Source organism: Toxotes jaculatrix, chromosome 21 (assembly GCF_017976425.1).
Source record: "Toxotes jaculatrix isolate fToxJac2 chromosome 21, fToxJac2.pri, whole genome shotgun sequence".
NCBI classification, from domain to species: domain Eukaryota; kingdom Metazoa; phylum Chordata; class Actinopteri; family Toxotidae; genus Toxotes; species Toxotes jaculatrix.
Window position 1 is genome coordinate 8,135,513 of NC_054414.1, and position 16,684 is coordinate 8,152,196.

The 16,684-nt window shown below is 43.1% G+C and overlaps 1 protein-coding gene across 1 annotated transcript in view; it reads right to left on the reverse strand.

Moving 5' to 3' along the window:
• bahcc1b (BAH domain and coiled-coil containing 1b) overlaps positions 1-12,813 on the reverse strand; it is a 54,587-nt gene extending 41,774 nt beyond the window's left edge. Inside the window, exons 1-2 of the mRNA XM_041067133.1 lie at positions 12,646-12,813; positions 8,723-9,054 (exon numbers count right to left, since the gene is read on the reverse strand). Of these exons, the coding sequence (XP_040923067.1) occupies positions 8,723-8,894 (172 nt within the window). The 5' untranslated portion in view covers positions 8,895-9,054; positions 12,646-12,813. The remainder of the gene's footprint in view (positions 1-8,722; positions 9,055-12,645) is intronic.
• Between the last annotated feature and the right edge of the window lie 3,871 nt (positions 12,814-16,684).

Sequence of the window (16,684 nt, forward strand, 5' to 3'; positions counted from 1 at the left end):
TTGGGCAAATTCAATTTAAAAACAAAATTAACCACTGAATTTTCTTTTACATGAGTTTGGTCTCGTAATGCAGTTTAAAAAAATAAAAAAGTAAATCAGCAAATATCCTGCATTATTATCCGTGGTTACCAGGAGCCATCAGCCTGTGCTCTCACTGTGCTCTGTAAGCGACTGAGACAGAGCTTCACTTCCTGACTGAATGCATCAATTACACAGACTCAAGAGAACATTTTTACACATAGCTAGCATCATACTGCACGTCCAGAAATCCCCTATCAGAAAAATGAGGGTAAACTTCCTGACGTTTTGGGACAGATGAGCAAAACAGCTCTCTTGGCTGAGAAACACGTATCAGCATCCCCAGCCTGGTCTCACCAAATGCAGTATGAATAACACGCCAAAGTCTTGTCACGTGTTATCACAATGTTTTTTTGTTGTTGTTGTTTTTCTTTTTTTCTTCTTTTTGGATCTGTTGATGCCACATCATTTCTCGGCTGACTAACCCCTGACCCTAACTAAAATGTTGTTAAGTCACACACGGGACTAAACAGTGTTGATCAATGACATGCCAGAAGTTTAAAATGCATGACATGTGAAATGTTCTTAAAAGTGGCGTGAGTACCACAACCAAAAAAAAATAAACCTGTGAGACCACTCCTTTGTTCTACTGCTTGCTGTTAGGCCTATATGTGTAGGCTACTATTTAATACATTGGTCCAGTTATAATTACTTATCATCTAGTTATTCTTGTTATTGTATTCGGTAACATAACTTAGCTTTGGTCATAACATTAACTTCCCTGCCATTAAAGCTTATTTTATTTTTAAAAAATGGAATAAATGGAAGAGCCAATAAAACACAGACAAACCCAACGCTAAGAGGTTCTGATGAAGTAAGATGTACGAACACACACACGCACACACCAGCAATAGTGAGTACACACATGCAAAACCAGAGATAAGTGCACACTCACACACAAAAGATGTCTCTATATTATGCATGCACACATGCTTCCAAACATTACAAAAACACACATCAAAACGACCGGAAAAGACAGTAGGCGGTTATTAAAGAGACAAGAGAGAAAAATAGAGAGAAGGAGAAGAGACACTTTACCGGCAATCAAAGACAGAGAGGAGAAGAGACAGAGGGAGAAAGAAAGAAAGAAAGAGAAGTAGAGGTAGAGAGAGAGACATGCAAAAAAAAAGAGGAGAGTTTGCTTCTAATCAGCCTGGATCCAAAATTTAGACAGGCACACACAGAGGCACAAGCAGTCCCAGTAGGATTAGGACCTCGGCATCGTGTGTGTTAGTGTGTATTTGTGTGTGTGTGTGGTGTGCATGTCCCACGAGACTGATTAGCCATGAATGACTGATGACGGATCTTTGTTGTTTTTTCTTTTCTTTTCTTTTTTTTTTTTTTTTTGCTCTCTCTCGCGCCCGCGCTCTCTTTTCGTGTTTTCTTTCTCACTACTCTCAGCTCGGGCAAAAGCATGGGAGGGGATTCACACACACACACACACACACACACACACACACACACACACACACACACACACACACACACACACACACACACATATATACAAAGCTGCACACAGATCCATGTATATTCAACGAAGGCTCCTGAATATACTTAATGCTTTCATGTGTGTCACTGTGTAACGATCCATGCTGTTCCACACAGCTGCTTCTCTCTTTTTCTTACTCTCTTCCTCCCTCACACACACACACACACACACACACACACACACACACACACACACACACACACACACACACACACACACACACACACACACAAGCAGATATGAACCTATTTCCTATTTAGGAGCACATTAGCTGTCTTTCACACCAAATACTCAATCTATTAAATCTGTAAGACATCAGCAGCCTGACTCAGAAAAACTTGAAGGGTCTAGCATTCAGGAGTTAGTCCAACCACTCTGCCTTCTTTAACCTCACCTCCAGATGAACCTACAGGCCCCCTCCATCCATCTGAGCCCATGACAGCAAAACAAACTGGACATAGACCCGCCTGAATGGAGGCCATTACAATATGAATGAGCCAAACAGAGCTGAAATGAATCGAATAGAGAACCAAAACACAACAGCCGAGAAAAGGGCCCCGGCTGAGTCAAACAAGTCAGCTCGAGTGACGATGAGTCAGGCATAAATGTGACCCTGAGACGGATAAAAGATGGCCCGTCTCAGGTGTCGGTTGCTGCTGCGATAAGGGTTGCCGTGGTTGCACCGCCTCTCTTTGCGGTGTGCATTTTCAGGGGGTGCAGACCTGTGGATGTGGCGAGACTGTGACATCATGTCTGTCCCCCCGCTAAGTGATGTCACCTCTCTGTTACGTCGCGTAAACAGGGGATTGCCTTGACCCCTCTGAAGAAGTGGAAAGCCATAAAATAGCAGGGAATTATAGTGTCTGCAAACACACACACTTGTGCACACACATGCTTTCTTTTTCATGCATTTATATCATGAATTCCAGCCACAGCAGCCACATACTCACATAAAACACCTTATATTGCATTTTAAATGAACACACACACACACACACACAGACACACACACACACGCCCAGCCCCCCCTCCTCCTGTAAGAGTAAGAAGCTGTTTTAGCCTTGTGTTTTGCGGGCTGTTTAAAATGTCATTTTTCTCTCGTTTCTCAGACTTCAAAGGCGCCGCGCTGAGCTCTCACTCCCTCTTGCCAAATCCTCCAATCGTTTCTGATTTAGTGAGTTGGCCATGGGCCGAGTAGCACCGGGACGGGCCCGTTAACAACCGGCCGAGTGGTGGGGAGAGGGGGAGGCAAGACGAGAGGAGGGTATGGGGGAGAAACAAATGAGGCAATGTGGAAAAGGAGAGGAAGCAGGCTGAAATTGAGACAGAAATAGGAGGAGTGCTGAGAGAAGCTGGTCTGCTAACAATGCGAGGAGGCGATGGGTGTGTGGGGAGATGAGAGAGACAGAGATGGGAGCTGGATATAAGAAGTGGAGGGGGGGGATCGATTGAAAGGAAAGGAGAGAGTGAAGGGAGGAGAGAGAAGAGTGGGGAGGAACAGAGCTATGAGGACCAGGAGGAAGGAGGGCTGGAGGACCACTCGAAAAGCTGAGAGGAGTGAAGGGGAAGTGAAAGAGGAAAGCAGAAGGAGAGGAGGAAGAGGGGAGGGCGAGCATGTGGTTAAAGAGGAGCGAGGAAGACGGGGGGGAGGGGGAGATCTGGCCAGTGAGGGACAGAAGAAGAAGAAGAAGAAGAAGAAAAGGAGGAAGAGGAGAGAGAGAGAAGAGAGCACATGGACACAGGAAGTCTGGCGCTTGCCATTCACATGCCAAGTCATCAGATGGTGGTGTGTGTTCACACCCCGGAGATGTCGCAACCAAACGCACCCCACTCCCTTCAAATCACTGCTACCGACAATAAGCAGCTGTTCACATGTTGGATGAGAGTTGGAGATGAGACAAAAGTCTTTCTGTCACTGCAGCAAATGTCCTTCAGAACAAATGCAGGCTTCAATCAAAGCTCCAACATCAAAAAGACTTTTACTTAATGTATTCAAATGTTTTATCTTTCCACTGATGTGACCTTTCAGACGGCTGAAATCTTGGTCACAGCTTCGCTGAGGTCAATTTGATTAGATACAGTGAAACATTTAGGAATATATTTAAATGATGTGCCATGGCTTGCTTGAAATATCAAAGCATACACAAGAGTCTAATTTGTAATGGAAATGCCTTTAATGACTTTGCTGGCTTTACTTAATGACTTAATGCCTTTAATGCGTCAACAAATTTCAAACAGTCAGACTCATTTAACTGATTTCTTTGGCCTTGCTGAATATTTTATTTGAAGTTTAGATAAGTGCAGCACTGATGTGTGTGTGTGCGTGTGTGTGTGTGTGTGTGTGTGTGTGTGCTTATAATGTATGCCCATGCATGAAATTAACCCTAATACACACAAAAGAAATCACTGGTTCAAAATTGACTTAGTCCAAGTACTTTCATGCAACACTGGGTTAACTTTATCTAGAACTAGTTGGTTGTTGTGACCCAGTATTAAAGGTTTTTTTATATATATTATTGTTGGATTATTTACACAAACCAAAATATGGTTATTTTGACCCAGTATTAGACACAAACAGATCATGCGGTACCTTAAAAACTGTCACAAATGTAAAGTATATATGTGCAAATTACACATTATTAGCAATCAGTAATAAAAAGCAACCTGAAAGTTTAAAACAAGCCAGAGTAGATTATAAATGCAAAAATACCATATTTCAGTTTTGGTAGTCTTATAGTGTTTTCTTATAGTGTTTTTTTAGAGTTTACCCAGTACAGCACTGGTGCTATATTGATCCAAACTGGATTAGTTTTGCATTTTTCACGTCTGTAATTTTTTTTCTTGAATTGAATTGAATTGACAGTTTACACTCTGCCCCTTTCTAACTGCATCCAATCGCAGCTCAGCTGGCTGCAGCCTCCGCCACCTGTCTCCTCCACACAGGGGGTCGTCTTGCACGCTGCAAGCGGGATGTGCCCCTTGTACCCTGGGTACCATTGGTGAGGTGACGGGGACCCGGTCTGTCTGAGGCTCATCCACTGCTGACTCATCTCACACACACAAACACACACACAAGAGTCTCCTCTCTCTCTCACTTTCACTCAGCCGCACTCTTGAGAGGCAGCGGAGACGCCAGGCTGAGGAGTCGGGGATGACGGCCAGTGGGTGCTGTCAGGCGGTGGTAATCTGACTGGATTACCAACCAGGTGGAAACATTCAGCCTCTCTAGGCCCTCTACTCCTCCTTCTCCTCCTCCCTCTCTTCCACCACTATATCCATCTATCATTTACATGCTCATATTCTTTATATTTCTTGTCCCATTTCTTTTTTCCTTTCTTTTCTGATCTTTATAGGGCTTTCTTTCCCTTCCTTTTACATTTACAGACACACAAACACACCATCCTCTCTTTCTACGTCATGCCAGTTGTTGGTGTGTGAAGGTGTGTGCAGGTAGGAGGGTGAAGGGGTGTGTCTCATCAGTGCCACCTTGACAATCAAAGCGGAAGCTGAGAAACTTCCAATACAGGGGAGACATTAGTGACAGCCTCGTGATGAATGGACAGGGCGGCTGCGTGTAACACACACACACACCTACTCACATTTATAGCAGAGAAACACCGAATTTCACTGCAGGATCTTGTGCTTCACTAACAAGACTGAACACGGGGAGAAGAAAGAGAAAGAAGAGGAGGAAATGATGGGAGGACAGAGAAAAGAAGAAGAAAAAGGTCAGGAGATGAGGCCAAAGAGGAAGGATTGAGAGAAAAGACAGACAGAAGTGGCAGAGAGGTTATCTAGTCTAACCAAAACATTATGATTAAAGCTTAGTACTTATTCAAAACACAAAACACAAGCAGCTTAAGGCAGAAACCTTACATCTCTGTGTGTTTGTGTGTGTGTGTGCGTGTGTGTGTGTGTGCAGCTGTGAATGTGTGCACACATGTAACATGGATGTCGGCTCCTTCTGCCTGTATTACTAGGTCACACACACACACACACACACACACACACACACACACACACACACACATACATACACAGCCATGTAAGCAAAAACCGTCTGCTGTCTGGGAAGTAACACACCTGTTCAATGACAAGCTCTGCCACGCCCTCCATAATACTGCACACCTGTGCTACTGCAGGGTAAACCTAACCTTAATCACACACACACACACACACGCTTGCACAACTACTGCCCAGGGGCTAACATCACAGAAAAGGGAAGAAAGAGAGAAAGAGAGAGAGGGGGGGGGAGAATAAAAGCAAAGCAGTGAAACAGGGAGGGGAAAGAGACCAAGACAGACAGAGAGAGACAAAGGCTTTCCCACTGCTCCTATCAGTAATCTAAACGTCTGTGTAATATCATTGTGGGGTTTTATCAAATGGGGGCTGAGTCTTATGGCGTTGGTATGCGGCTGTCATTCCATCACCTTGTCAAGCGCGACCATATTCAAGCAGACACCATGCTGATCTAAATAAGAGGCTTCAGCAAATTGATGGATTGCAGGTTTTCCGGGATATGAAGAAACAGAGGGGGAATGAGAATTTTTTTTTAAACTTTGAATTTCTGTAAGTGATACACCCAGTTTGGTCTTGTGCGGAGGTTAAAAAAAATTGTGTGTGGGTATGAGTGTGTCTCTTTCCAAAGATCTGAAACAAACCTCACTTCATAGCTCCCCCACCCTCCCCAATTCTGCCCTGGTATGGCCAACCCCACATCGTATCTACCCCCTGTGCAGAGGCCCAGGGCCAGGCATACAGCTTTCTGAATCTCTAAGGGGGGCAAGCACAAAGGTAACCCCCATCCTAACCTTCCAGCAAACACACACACACATGTGCCCCAACCCCCATTCCAAAACAACAATCCTCTATGCCCATCATGTCAGTCAAAACCCCATCAGGGACATGCATGGAGAGTCTGGATATCTGGAATCTCAATACAGTGTCATGCACCTTGAGTCCCAGTGAGAGGCCCTCTTGAATACATTTCAATAACATTATCACCCTGCATTACTATGCTTTTTCCCCCCTTTCAACATTACAGAATCATTTTAAATTGGACCATAATACATGTCAGCGAGTAGCAATATCAGTCAAAGTGGAGTGTAATCTGTTTAAATCATTATGCAGGTTGGACCTGTGTTTGTCATAGGTTTTAAAATGACATGGCCATGTTTTTGGTAAAATCATTTCAGTCAAACTCAAAGCAGACACGCAGCTGAATGTCTAATGAAATATATAAAATATTTTATCAATATAAACTAAATTACACTGTATGAATTATTGTATGATATATTTAGATATTGTGTAATATAGACCTATAATTATGTAAATTATTTAATATGTATCATGCTATATACATACATGCATTGCAGAATAACACATAGTGTAATATATTTTGTACACATTACATTTACAATAACACATTTACTGGACAGACAGATGATTAAATGTTACATTTAAGGGTATATTTCAACAATTTCTAAATTATATAAATTAATAAATATGACTCTTGTGCTATTAGTTCTACATATATTGTAAAACACTAATAGAAAATAAAAGTGTATGTATTAACACACACATACGTACTACACAACACCAAACCTATGGTAAAAAAAAAGAAAAAAAAGAGCTTTGTAACTCTGAGCGTAAATGCTCTGAAGTATAGGCTACAGTCATGGAGCATGTGTTTTTGAAGCAGCAAAGACCAGAACCAGGACCTGAAACAGACCAAATGTCAAACTGGCTCACGTTGCATTTCTGTTGAATAAAAAAAAAAATAATAATAATAAATAAATAAATAAATAAATAAATAGATAAAGGTGCGTTGAGCTCAGTGTGTTGATGGGTAATGTGGAAATCATACAGACTTATTTTGTACAGAATTTTAACAGGTAAAATTCGCGTCTGGACGCGTCTGCATCGGTTTTGCTGTTGTGTAAAACTAATGAATATGCAAATAAGTGGAGACAGAGGAAATGTGGATCCCACACACAACAGAGGATATCGTTCATAGGTCCGAGTTTCAGCGTGTATTTAAAGAAGCCGCTGCATTTGCAAATGATAATTAATGAGATTTCTCATTAGGCACGTTCACATTCATCCAGTTAGTCCAGTACCTTTACAGACACTGTATGATTTCGAACGGAGCTTCCCTTCTTTCTTTCTCTCCACACACACACACACACACACACACACACACACACACACACCTTCCCATCCCCCCTCCTCCCCTATTGAGACAGGATACCAAAGCTACTTGTTAAATCTAATGCATGCACTGTCAACCCATTCGCACCCCGTCACGTCCCCGCTCAATATAGAAACCGGATTTTCTGGTATTACCCGCACCTCTATTAGCCAGAGCCCCCCTCCACTCCCCACCACTGCGACCCCCAGTTTGTGACCAGTACGAACCAGCATGTGCTCCGAACCCACCACCGCCAAACCACTATGCTCCCGGAACCACACAACCACACTTGAAGGAGGAAACGTTGCAAAGAAACTGTACAAATAAGGGAAGGGCTCAGCTAATAGCTTTAATTTATTGTTTAATGGGAAATATAAGCAGTGGAATTACCCAGTTCTAATTAATTAAATCAAATGGCAATGATTAGTACTTTACTAATTGATGAAACCATATAAATCTATGACAAGATTATGGCACTGGAAACGCCTAATAATCCCTGTGTGATAAAGAAGAATAATCCTGGAATGTTTTTACATTCTTGAGAGATTTAAAGTCTAAAACAAAAAAAAAGGAAGTATGTCGTAAATTTCAAGTTAATCTAATTTCCAATTTTTCCCTCTGTTTCTTTTTTCCTTGACGCAAGCTTGAAATACTCAACTGACAAATTATATTTATTTTCATATATTACGCACAGCAAGTAGCTATATGTCGTAAACAGTTAATTAAATAAAGTAAAACATAAAACTCTTTAATATGTCTGCGCCGTTTTGCTGATTTCTAAATGCCCACGAAGTCTGAGCAATTTCCTTCCACTGTAAATTCTAGTTCGTCCCAAAGAGCTTCAGTGTTTCCCAAGTTTGCAATATGGAGAACATATGCTTCAGACAAAAGCGAGTAACTGATTTTTTTAAACCCCACACTTGTCATTCATACGCAAGAAAAGAGCTGCATTCAAAACTGACCTGAGTGCGGAGCCATGGAGAGGTGGGATGAGTAGTATTTCCCGGGCTGGAAGTGAGCGGGGTGCTGCACGGAGCCGTGGCCGCCTGGCGCCATCCGAGACGCGGCGCTGTGCACCAACGCGCTCCGCTCCGTCAGGAGGTGGTGCGGTGGAGCGAAATCTCGGCTTTCCATCCCGGCGAGAACCGATAAATCCCAAATCCAAAGTAAAATCCGGAGGCACCGAAGGTCTCAGGCACCCAGATGCAAATAATCCCTTTTATGAACTTCGGGCTCCCCTCGCATTGAGCGGAGTTTTGGCTTTGCAGGGTAGAAACTGAGTCCCCGTCATGTCCTACAAAAGAGGGAGCAGGAGACACGTCAAAGCGCTGACAATAATGAGCCAACCAGGGATGTAGTGCTGAAGAAAAGGCTGAACTGAGAGACAGTCGCTGTTCATGTTTAGACAAACAAGCAGTCTATTTACAAAAAGCGATTCAAATTTCACAAATAAAAAAAAAACGTTTTAAAAGACCAGATTTACACAGCACTCTCTGTACTTCGCTACCATCCTTTATGTCTGATTTAATGACGATTTATGCCAGCCCAGGAAGGTGAGCAAAGTCTTGTCCTGCAGATAAAAAGGTGGGTGAACTGAGTTTATGTGGATTTACTCTGCACTACATAGTTGGCCCCAACAGAGGAGTCTTTGCAGCCCCCCCCCTCCTCCTCCGACCCCCTCCCTCCTCCTCCTCCTCCTCATCCTGTGACCAAACACGATGCAAATATAACGCACACGGGAGCTTTCTTAATCAGCGAAAAGAATGGAAAGGAAAGAGGGAGATTTGGCTCAGGTACAAACAAATGATGCACATACAGTGCAAGAGTTCACAGCGGTTGAAAAAGGAAAAAAAAGCCCTTTTCCATGAAGGACGACTTGTTAAGTCTTCAAACTGAACAAGGACCAGTCGTAAACAAGCTGGACCTCGGAGACTATTGCACTAAAATATGAAGAAACCCATTTTGCGCAGAGCAAAAATGCGCAAAAGCAGTTTTTTTTTTTAAATCTTAAACTGTGGCGACTAAAATCTGCTCCCTAACCTTCTCGGTCCCCATTAGTGTCCAAAAGAGAAAGAAACACACGTCTGTGCCATGATTAATGGTTGTTGTTTATGTCATTTAAGTTTGATTTCTTTCCTCAATTAGCTGTCATAAAATTGAACCCCCCCGTCCATACATTTAACACGTGGCCGTGACAGTTTGGTGGATCTTCTAAATTTTTTACAATTAAAAAAAAAAATGCACTGAAACATGGGATCGATATAAGATCGTGTCGCCACACACAGACACACACACACACACATGCATGTCTTGGATCAGTGGTGTTTGTTGTGTAGATTTTATAAATTAAATCTGACTTTACAACCCGCAGCTTTTTTGTATATACATATATATGTTCACTAAACTTGTTTCGCCTTTAATGTTTGACTTTTTATAGTTTGCACCATTGCGACCGGGATTCTTATTTGTTGTGTTGCTTATTAATGAAAACGGGCCTGAAAACAGCTATTTCTATTAACTCCTACGGAGTCAGCAGCAGTGGCCCTCGCCCCCTGACAATGGCAAACACCATGCGTCTCCGCTACATACAGTATATATAGACTACACTGTAATCACAAACACAAATCAAATCACCTTTATGCTCCAGAGCGAGAGAGAGGGGGCAATAAACAGTGAAATAGACTAGGAAATCATCGACTTTATATGTATGCCTTAGAGTCCAGGTCATTTACTTAAATAGGACTCCCTGTGACGCTCAGATAGGGAGAGCTGGGTGCCTGCGTTCACCAAACACACCTCAGCAGTCCATCTCCTAGGCCTTTCAATGCATGGCACGTCCATCTAGCGCTCTGTAGATGCTGATAGCACCTCCCAGGAATCAACGATAAAGGAACAAAGAAAATATCAAATGCTCTGGTGGAACAGGGGCTTATGAAGTGCGTAAGAATATAGGCTACATGAGCTGGAGTATTCAAGTCTCCTTTAACGCATACACACACACACGCACGCTGCTCAAGGACGCTCAACTTTCAGGAATTGAGTTTGGGGGCTGAAAAAAAAATCTCCAAAGTTTAGCAGCTCTGACAGAGCCTGCAAAAGTGTGTGTGTGTGTGTGTGTGTGTGTGTGTCCAAACACTCCCAAGCATAAAATATACAATGCATGCAAATGTCAGAAAGCTTCCCATAAGAATATTTTGCCTGAACTGCGAGTGCATTTGAATTATTTAATTTCCTCTTTGTTTGTGAGAACCACGTTGACACTTTCGACCACATCTAGTCGACAGAAACGAAAACTGAGGGTTAAAATAAGGAGAGAAACGCAGGCTACTGTAAGCGCACTGGGAAGGCAAAATGGACTCTCTCCTGTCCCCTAGGCTGTGAGAAACAATGGCCCTTCTCTACTGGACATCAATCATAAACCACTCTCGTCTGACATTTGTCTATACATTTTTAAATTTTTAGGCCGTAAACACACGTCCTGTGTGTTTACATTCCACGTCAACAGAGAGCCACTCAGGCTACATTTAACAACCTGAATCTAAATCCCGTGTTATCGCACGCCAAGCAAACACAACGACTTGAGCAGATCGCGCGTAACAGTTTGGGAAAATGATCATTTGGATCTGCTGTAGAGCGTGTGTCTATGTGTGTGTGTGCGCATATCTACGTGGAAGGCGTTCAGACTTCCTTCCACTTCAACCAGACTCCCTAAAACCCCATACACACTCACACACACACACACACACACACACACAGGCACACACTTCCCAAACACGCACACACACACCTCCACCATCACTGCCCTGCAAAGGGTCAAACTATCGCCAGACGAAAATCCCCTCACAAAAGTAACCCTTACTGTTTTGTTTTTTTAAAACGTGAATTTAAAACGAAAAGCCAGAAAATCCGCAAAGAATTGTGTTCTCCAGATCTCATGCAGCTGATGTTTCAAACAAAAAACACGCATTTGAGCAAAAATCTCTTAAATCAGAAATGTGCGGACCTTTGGACAAAAGATAAAAAAAGGGAATTAAACGGCATTCACCTTTGAAGTGGCTCGGGTTCACAGGGCAAGTCGTTGCCTTCAACAATTTTGCAATAAAGTGAAGTCGCAAAGCATAACCGAGGCACTAAATCCGGACGTTCAGAGGCCAGCTAAACAGGAGAGACAAGCCCGGCCGAGCCGAAGACAGCCCGGCGTCTGCACAGCCTTCATACCGAGGGGGGAAGCAGGGAGCACTGCAGTTTGCAATAAACCTCTCTGTCTCCCTCCCTCTCAAACACACACCATACACACGCACTAACACACACACAATAGGAAAACTAACAAAGAAATAATCTACAATTTATAATCTATGAAACTACAGGCGTGTTGAGGCGCGCTGAAAAGCGAGTGGCTTTCAATAGTCCTCTGAATGAATTAGAAACACACGAGTAATTTGGCTGTGGAGAGAGGTCAAATCAAAAAGTGACACACATATCGCCCACAGCTCAGCCCTCTACACTGGACAGGAGAGGAAACAGAGGCAGCAGACCAGCTTCAATAAATCCTTCAAAATATAGTAAAGTATAGTAATCATTACATGTGTTGCTTAAATGCAAATATTACAATTACCCAGAAAAAAGGGGGTGTCTTTAGATCGCTAGATCTTTTTTTCTGTAAGGTGGAGTAGTGGTATCAGCTTTTATTTTACTATTTACTTCTCCAAAGGTATGACAGCGAAAAATAGCGGAGTCTTTTGAAAAATAGATGCATCCTCATTTTAAATAAAACAGTAAATTTAGACCATCCTCTCCTGTGCATGCAAGCACTCGAACTAAAATCGACATTCAGTACAATCAGCAAAGATTATAAAACGCCGCTATAAAATAATTTGCTACTTACTGGTAAGTTATATCCATTGTTCGGCGAGGAGGTTATAATGAAAGGAAAAGTACAAAAATATTCAAAGTGAAAATCCCCGAGTCGCAGAGAAGAAACATGTGGGATTGATTACATCCTATGCTGCTGCAGACTGTAGTGTGCAGTCAGTTGAGGTATGGGAGAGACGCATCGTAGAAGTTCAGGCTTGTAGTGAATCGAGGCTCGTTCATGCAGCCGGAGACTCAGACACGCCGGGAGGAGGAGGAGGAGAAGGAGGATGAAGGGGTGTGTGTGTGTATGTGTGTGTGCGCGGGGAGGGGTGAACGCGTAGGCCTATTGGTTTGAGAACGACAATGTGAAAGCGTGCCCGTGAGGCGCTCCCCCACCTCCGCCTCCACCCCTACCCTGCCGCCCCGCCACCACCCCTACCCCCCGCACCCCCCTTTGACGGTAAACACGAGCAGCCATTGGCTGCCGCTTCGAGCCAATGACGAAGCCGCCACAGCCGCGGAGCGAAACGGCGGGCGTTTGATTTGCAGCCCTCGGCGCACTGCGTGCACAAGCAAATGCGAGGAGACAGGCGGCACAGCTCGGCGCTGTTCAGTGTGCAGAGAGGAGAGGAACTGGAGCCGTGCAGCGCTGCCTGCACTTTCTGATCACTGGTGGAGAGCAAACAGCATCTAGCCTATTCTGTGTGATCCCACTGCAGTTCAGTTCAAATGCTGCGTGTGCTTTAAGTATATCGTTATTTTGCCATGTGACAGCGGTGATGTGATAGTTTTATTGATGCTCCTTTGGGGAAATCAGCTTTTTTTCACTCGCCCCACTGCATGTGTTTTGCTAAAATAAATCCTTATTAGCAGGATCTGTTTCTGATTTATTGGACACGTTGGCTTTGTTTGCAATACAAGACATTTTGCTCACATATGCACATCCGCATAAAGATAAGAAGTTTAGGACCTACACTTAATATGCATCAAGTTAAGTTTGATATAGAAAATGTGTCCAGTGGGAAAGTGGGAGTAAATCTAAAGGAGGATTTTTTTTTTCAATCAAATTTAATTGTCTGCTTCACCCATAAAGCCAGAGTCTCTTTGGATAGTGCAGGTTGTGCTCTGAACACGAACGTGCATTTCATCTGTATCATATCACTTAATCTATCAAAATGCCACATATAAAGGAATCTGTCATTTAACACAGACGGGCTAATATGGAGAAAGGGTTAGCCCAATAAAGTGCTTTATTTTTATGTGCATTTGGGGGGGGGGGGGGGGGGGGGGGGGTGGGGGGGGTTAGAAGGGTTACACGTATATTTAAATTACATAGGCTACAGTATGTTCAGTATTTTCTGTTTTTATTGCTGTTATGCCTATTACCTGTCTCTGTCACAAACACATACTACACACGCACACACAAATTGAATCAAAGTGTAATTTGAAAGCATTACTGTCCTCGGGGTTAGCCTCGCGCAAGGTTCACTAATTTAGCCAATTAAAAGTGGAAGGATATGGGCTTGTGTGTTTCCATGTCGAAATATATGAGCTGCTATAGGCTGATCTTCACATCCAGGTTTGTTTATATGAGGAGGCAAAGGGTTAAAACTCCGGGCTTCGGCCCTGCGAGGCTCCTGATTGGCTGGCACGCGGCCAGAGTGCTGTCAATCACCGAGTGTAAACAAGGCTCTGATTGGCTGCTGGCCAGTCCGCACTGGGCTGCCTGAAAAAAGCAATTACTGCCCCTGCGGTTTCAAGGCGGCCCCGCGCTGAACGATGAAAGGAGATAAGGAGGGGCGGTTTCAAGGCGCCCCCCACGGCGAACCCCGTTGGCCCCAGAGCAAAAGGAGAGTCAAGAGTGACTAAATCAAAGGGAATACGGTAAAAGGGGGGAAATTACACGTTGTATCAAATGTAGAGGCTAGATTCGCGGAATGGTGCAATAACAACTTTGTGTTTAGAAAATGGAGGAGAGAACGGCAACACGAACCGGAAAACGGCTATCGCGCTGCTGCTAGGGAGCTCCTCTTCTCACCAACACGGAGGGAGAAAAGTTTTAGACGACAAAGGAGACCGTGGAAAGACAGCGATAGGTCTGTTAAAAACCAAAAATATATATACATATATATATATGTAAGTTTCTCACCCATATGTTAAAACTGTGACAGTATCCGTTTGTCAGGACTCGTCTCATATTGTGCTGCCGTGCCTAAAATGTTGACCGTGACTAAAACTTTTTTTTAAATTGCCTACTGTTGGATAATTAAGTGGACATTTCCGCTTTTACTCAACAACTTAAACGGTATGTCGGTTATAATAATAAATTAGATTATTCATTGTTTCTGAAAAAGGGGTGGGCGGGGTGGCTTTGGCAGAAGAAAAGTTGTTGTGGTGAACGACTTTTTTTTTCAGTACAAAAAATGTACAAAATCTGACAAGAAACATTAAAAATGTAAAATATACATGTGAAAATGTTTTTTTGCCTGCTGCTTAATGTTACACGAAAAATGTATAGTGTACAAATAGAAATAAAACAATAACAAAACTTAATCTCAAAGTAGTGCATATATATATATGCACACACACACACACACACACACACATATACATATACATATATACATACATATACTGCGCTGCTTGTCTGTTTTCTGGGAATCATTATGATTATTTATTTTGGGAACCTTTCTTCAAGCAACAACGCAACAAAAAATCTGTCATGTGGCTGCTTGAAAGCAAAACCTTAACAGGCTGTGTGCTTTTTAACTGAACTTGTCCAAACACATGCGCCTCATAAAGTAAATGCAGACTGTTCCAAATGATGTCCCTTTACATTAAAACAGAGACCCACTCCCTTGCTTTGCTCCAGCCCCTCAAACAAAACACTCTGGACAAAGGAGATCTCAAGCTGGTCTGCAGCCGATAGAGGCAGCTTATAAACTGTCTGCACGCAGCAAAACTCGACTTTCATCCTTTACAGTGAAATTAATTGATACATATATAATTCAAATCAAATAACGCCAAAGCGAGCAGATTTATCACGTCTCTAATTAGATAATCGTTACCCTCTTTTCCCATTTACATAGCAGCCTGCATTCCAAAGCCCAGCGCTCTCCAATGGGCTTGAGCCACCACCTAGACACACACACACACACACACACACACACACACACACACACACACACACACACACACACACACACACACACACACACACACACACACACACCATATACAACAACCTCAAACCGAGTGATATTCTGAAAATTTCCATTTCCTTCTTTTATGATATTTTGGTTGCTCAAATGTGTTCTCTGACCAGCAAGATACCCGCGAATAACCATTTATGTATTAGAATCCATTAAAATGACAGAAGTAAACCTTTGTGGAGTTGTGAAACTCATAAGCTGGTGTTCGACGTCCATCAAAATGGGCCTAAAGGTTTTGGTTTGTACCTGTACAGTCTCATTAAGAAGTCAACAAAATGACTGACTTATTTTATTATATATAGGTTTTTATCTCATATTCTTTCTAAATAAAGCCTGCTGTCACTTTTTTCTGATTCCAACAGCTTTGGACATTTCGGGAACCAGTGCCAGGATGTGTCGATACAGCCCATACAGATAGCAGCCTCCCCATTGTAGGATATATATTTGAAATGACTTGGTTTCCCTATTCTCTCTCCCTCAGCAGTGTTGTCCTCAGCACTAATGACAGAGGGGACAATAAAGAATCCTGTTCCGCAGCTCACAAAAGGGGTCCGCCACTTATAACAGAAATCTGCATTTAATTTATTTAGTGACAAGGAAAAGCCTTTTATAGCTTGATTTTTATTGGTTCTTTTTCACTTAAAAGGTGGGGGTTGGGTTTTGTGTGTGTGTGCGTGCATAGATTATGTGTGTGTGTGTGTGTGTGTGTGTGTGTGTGTGTGTGTGTGTGTGTGTGTGTGTGTAGAGAGAGAGAGTGAGAGAAAGCAAGAAAGCATAACACACGCACCCTAGCCTCCTCTGGTCCGTGTGCCAGCGCGAGCTACCCTATACGGTGGGGGGGCTAGGGAGGGATGGAGG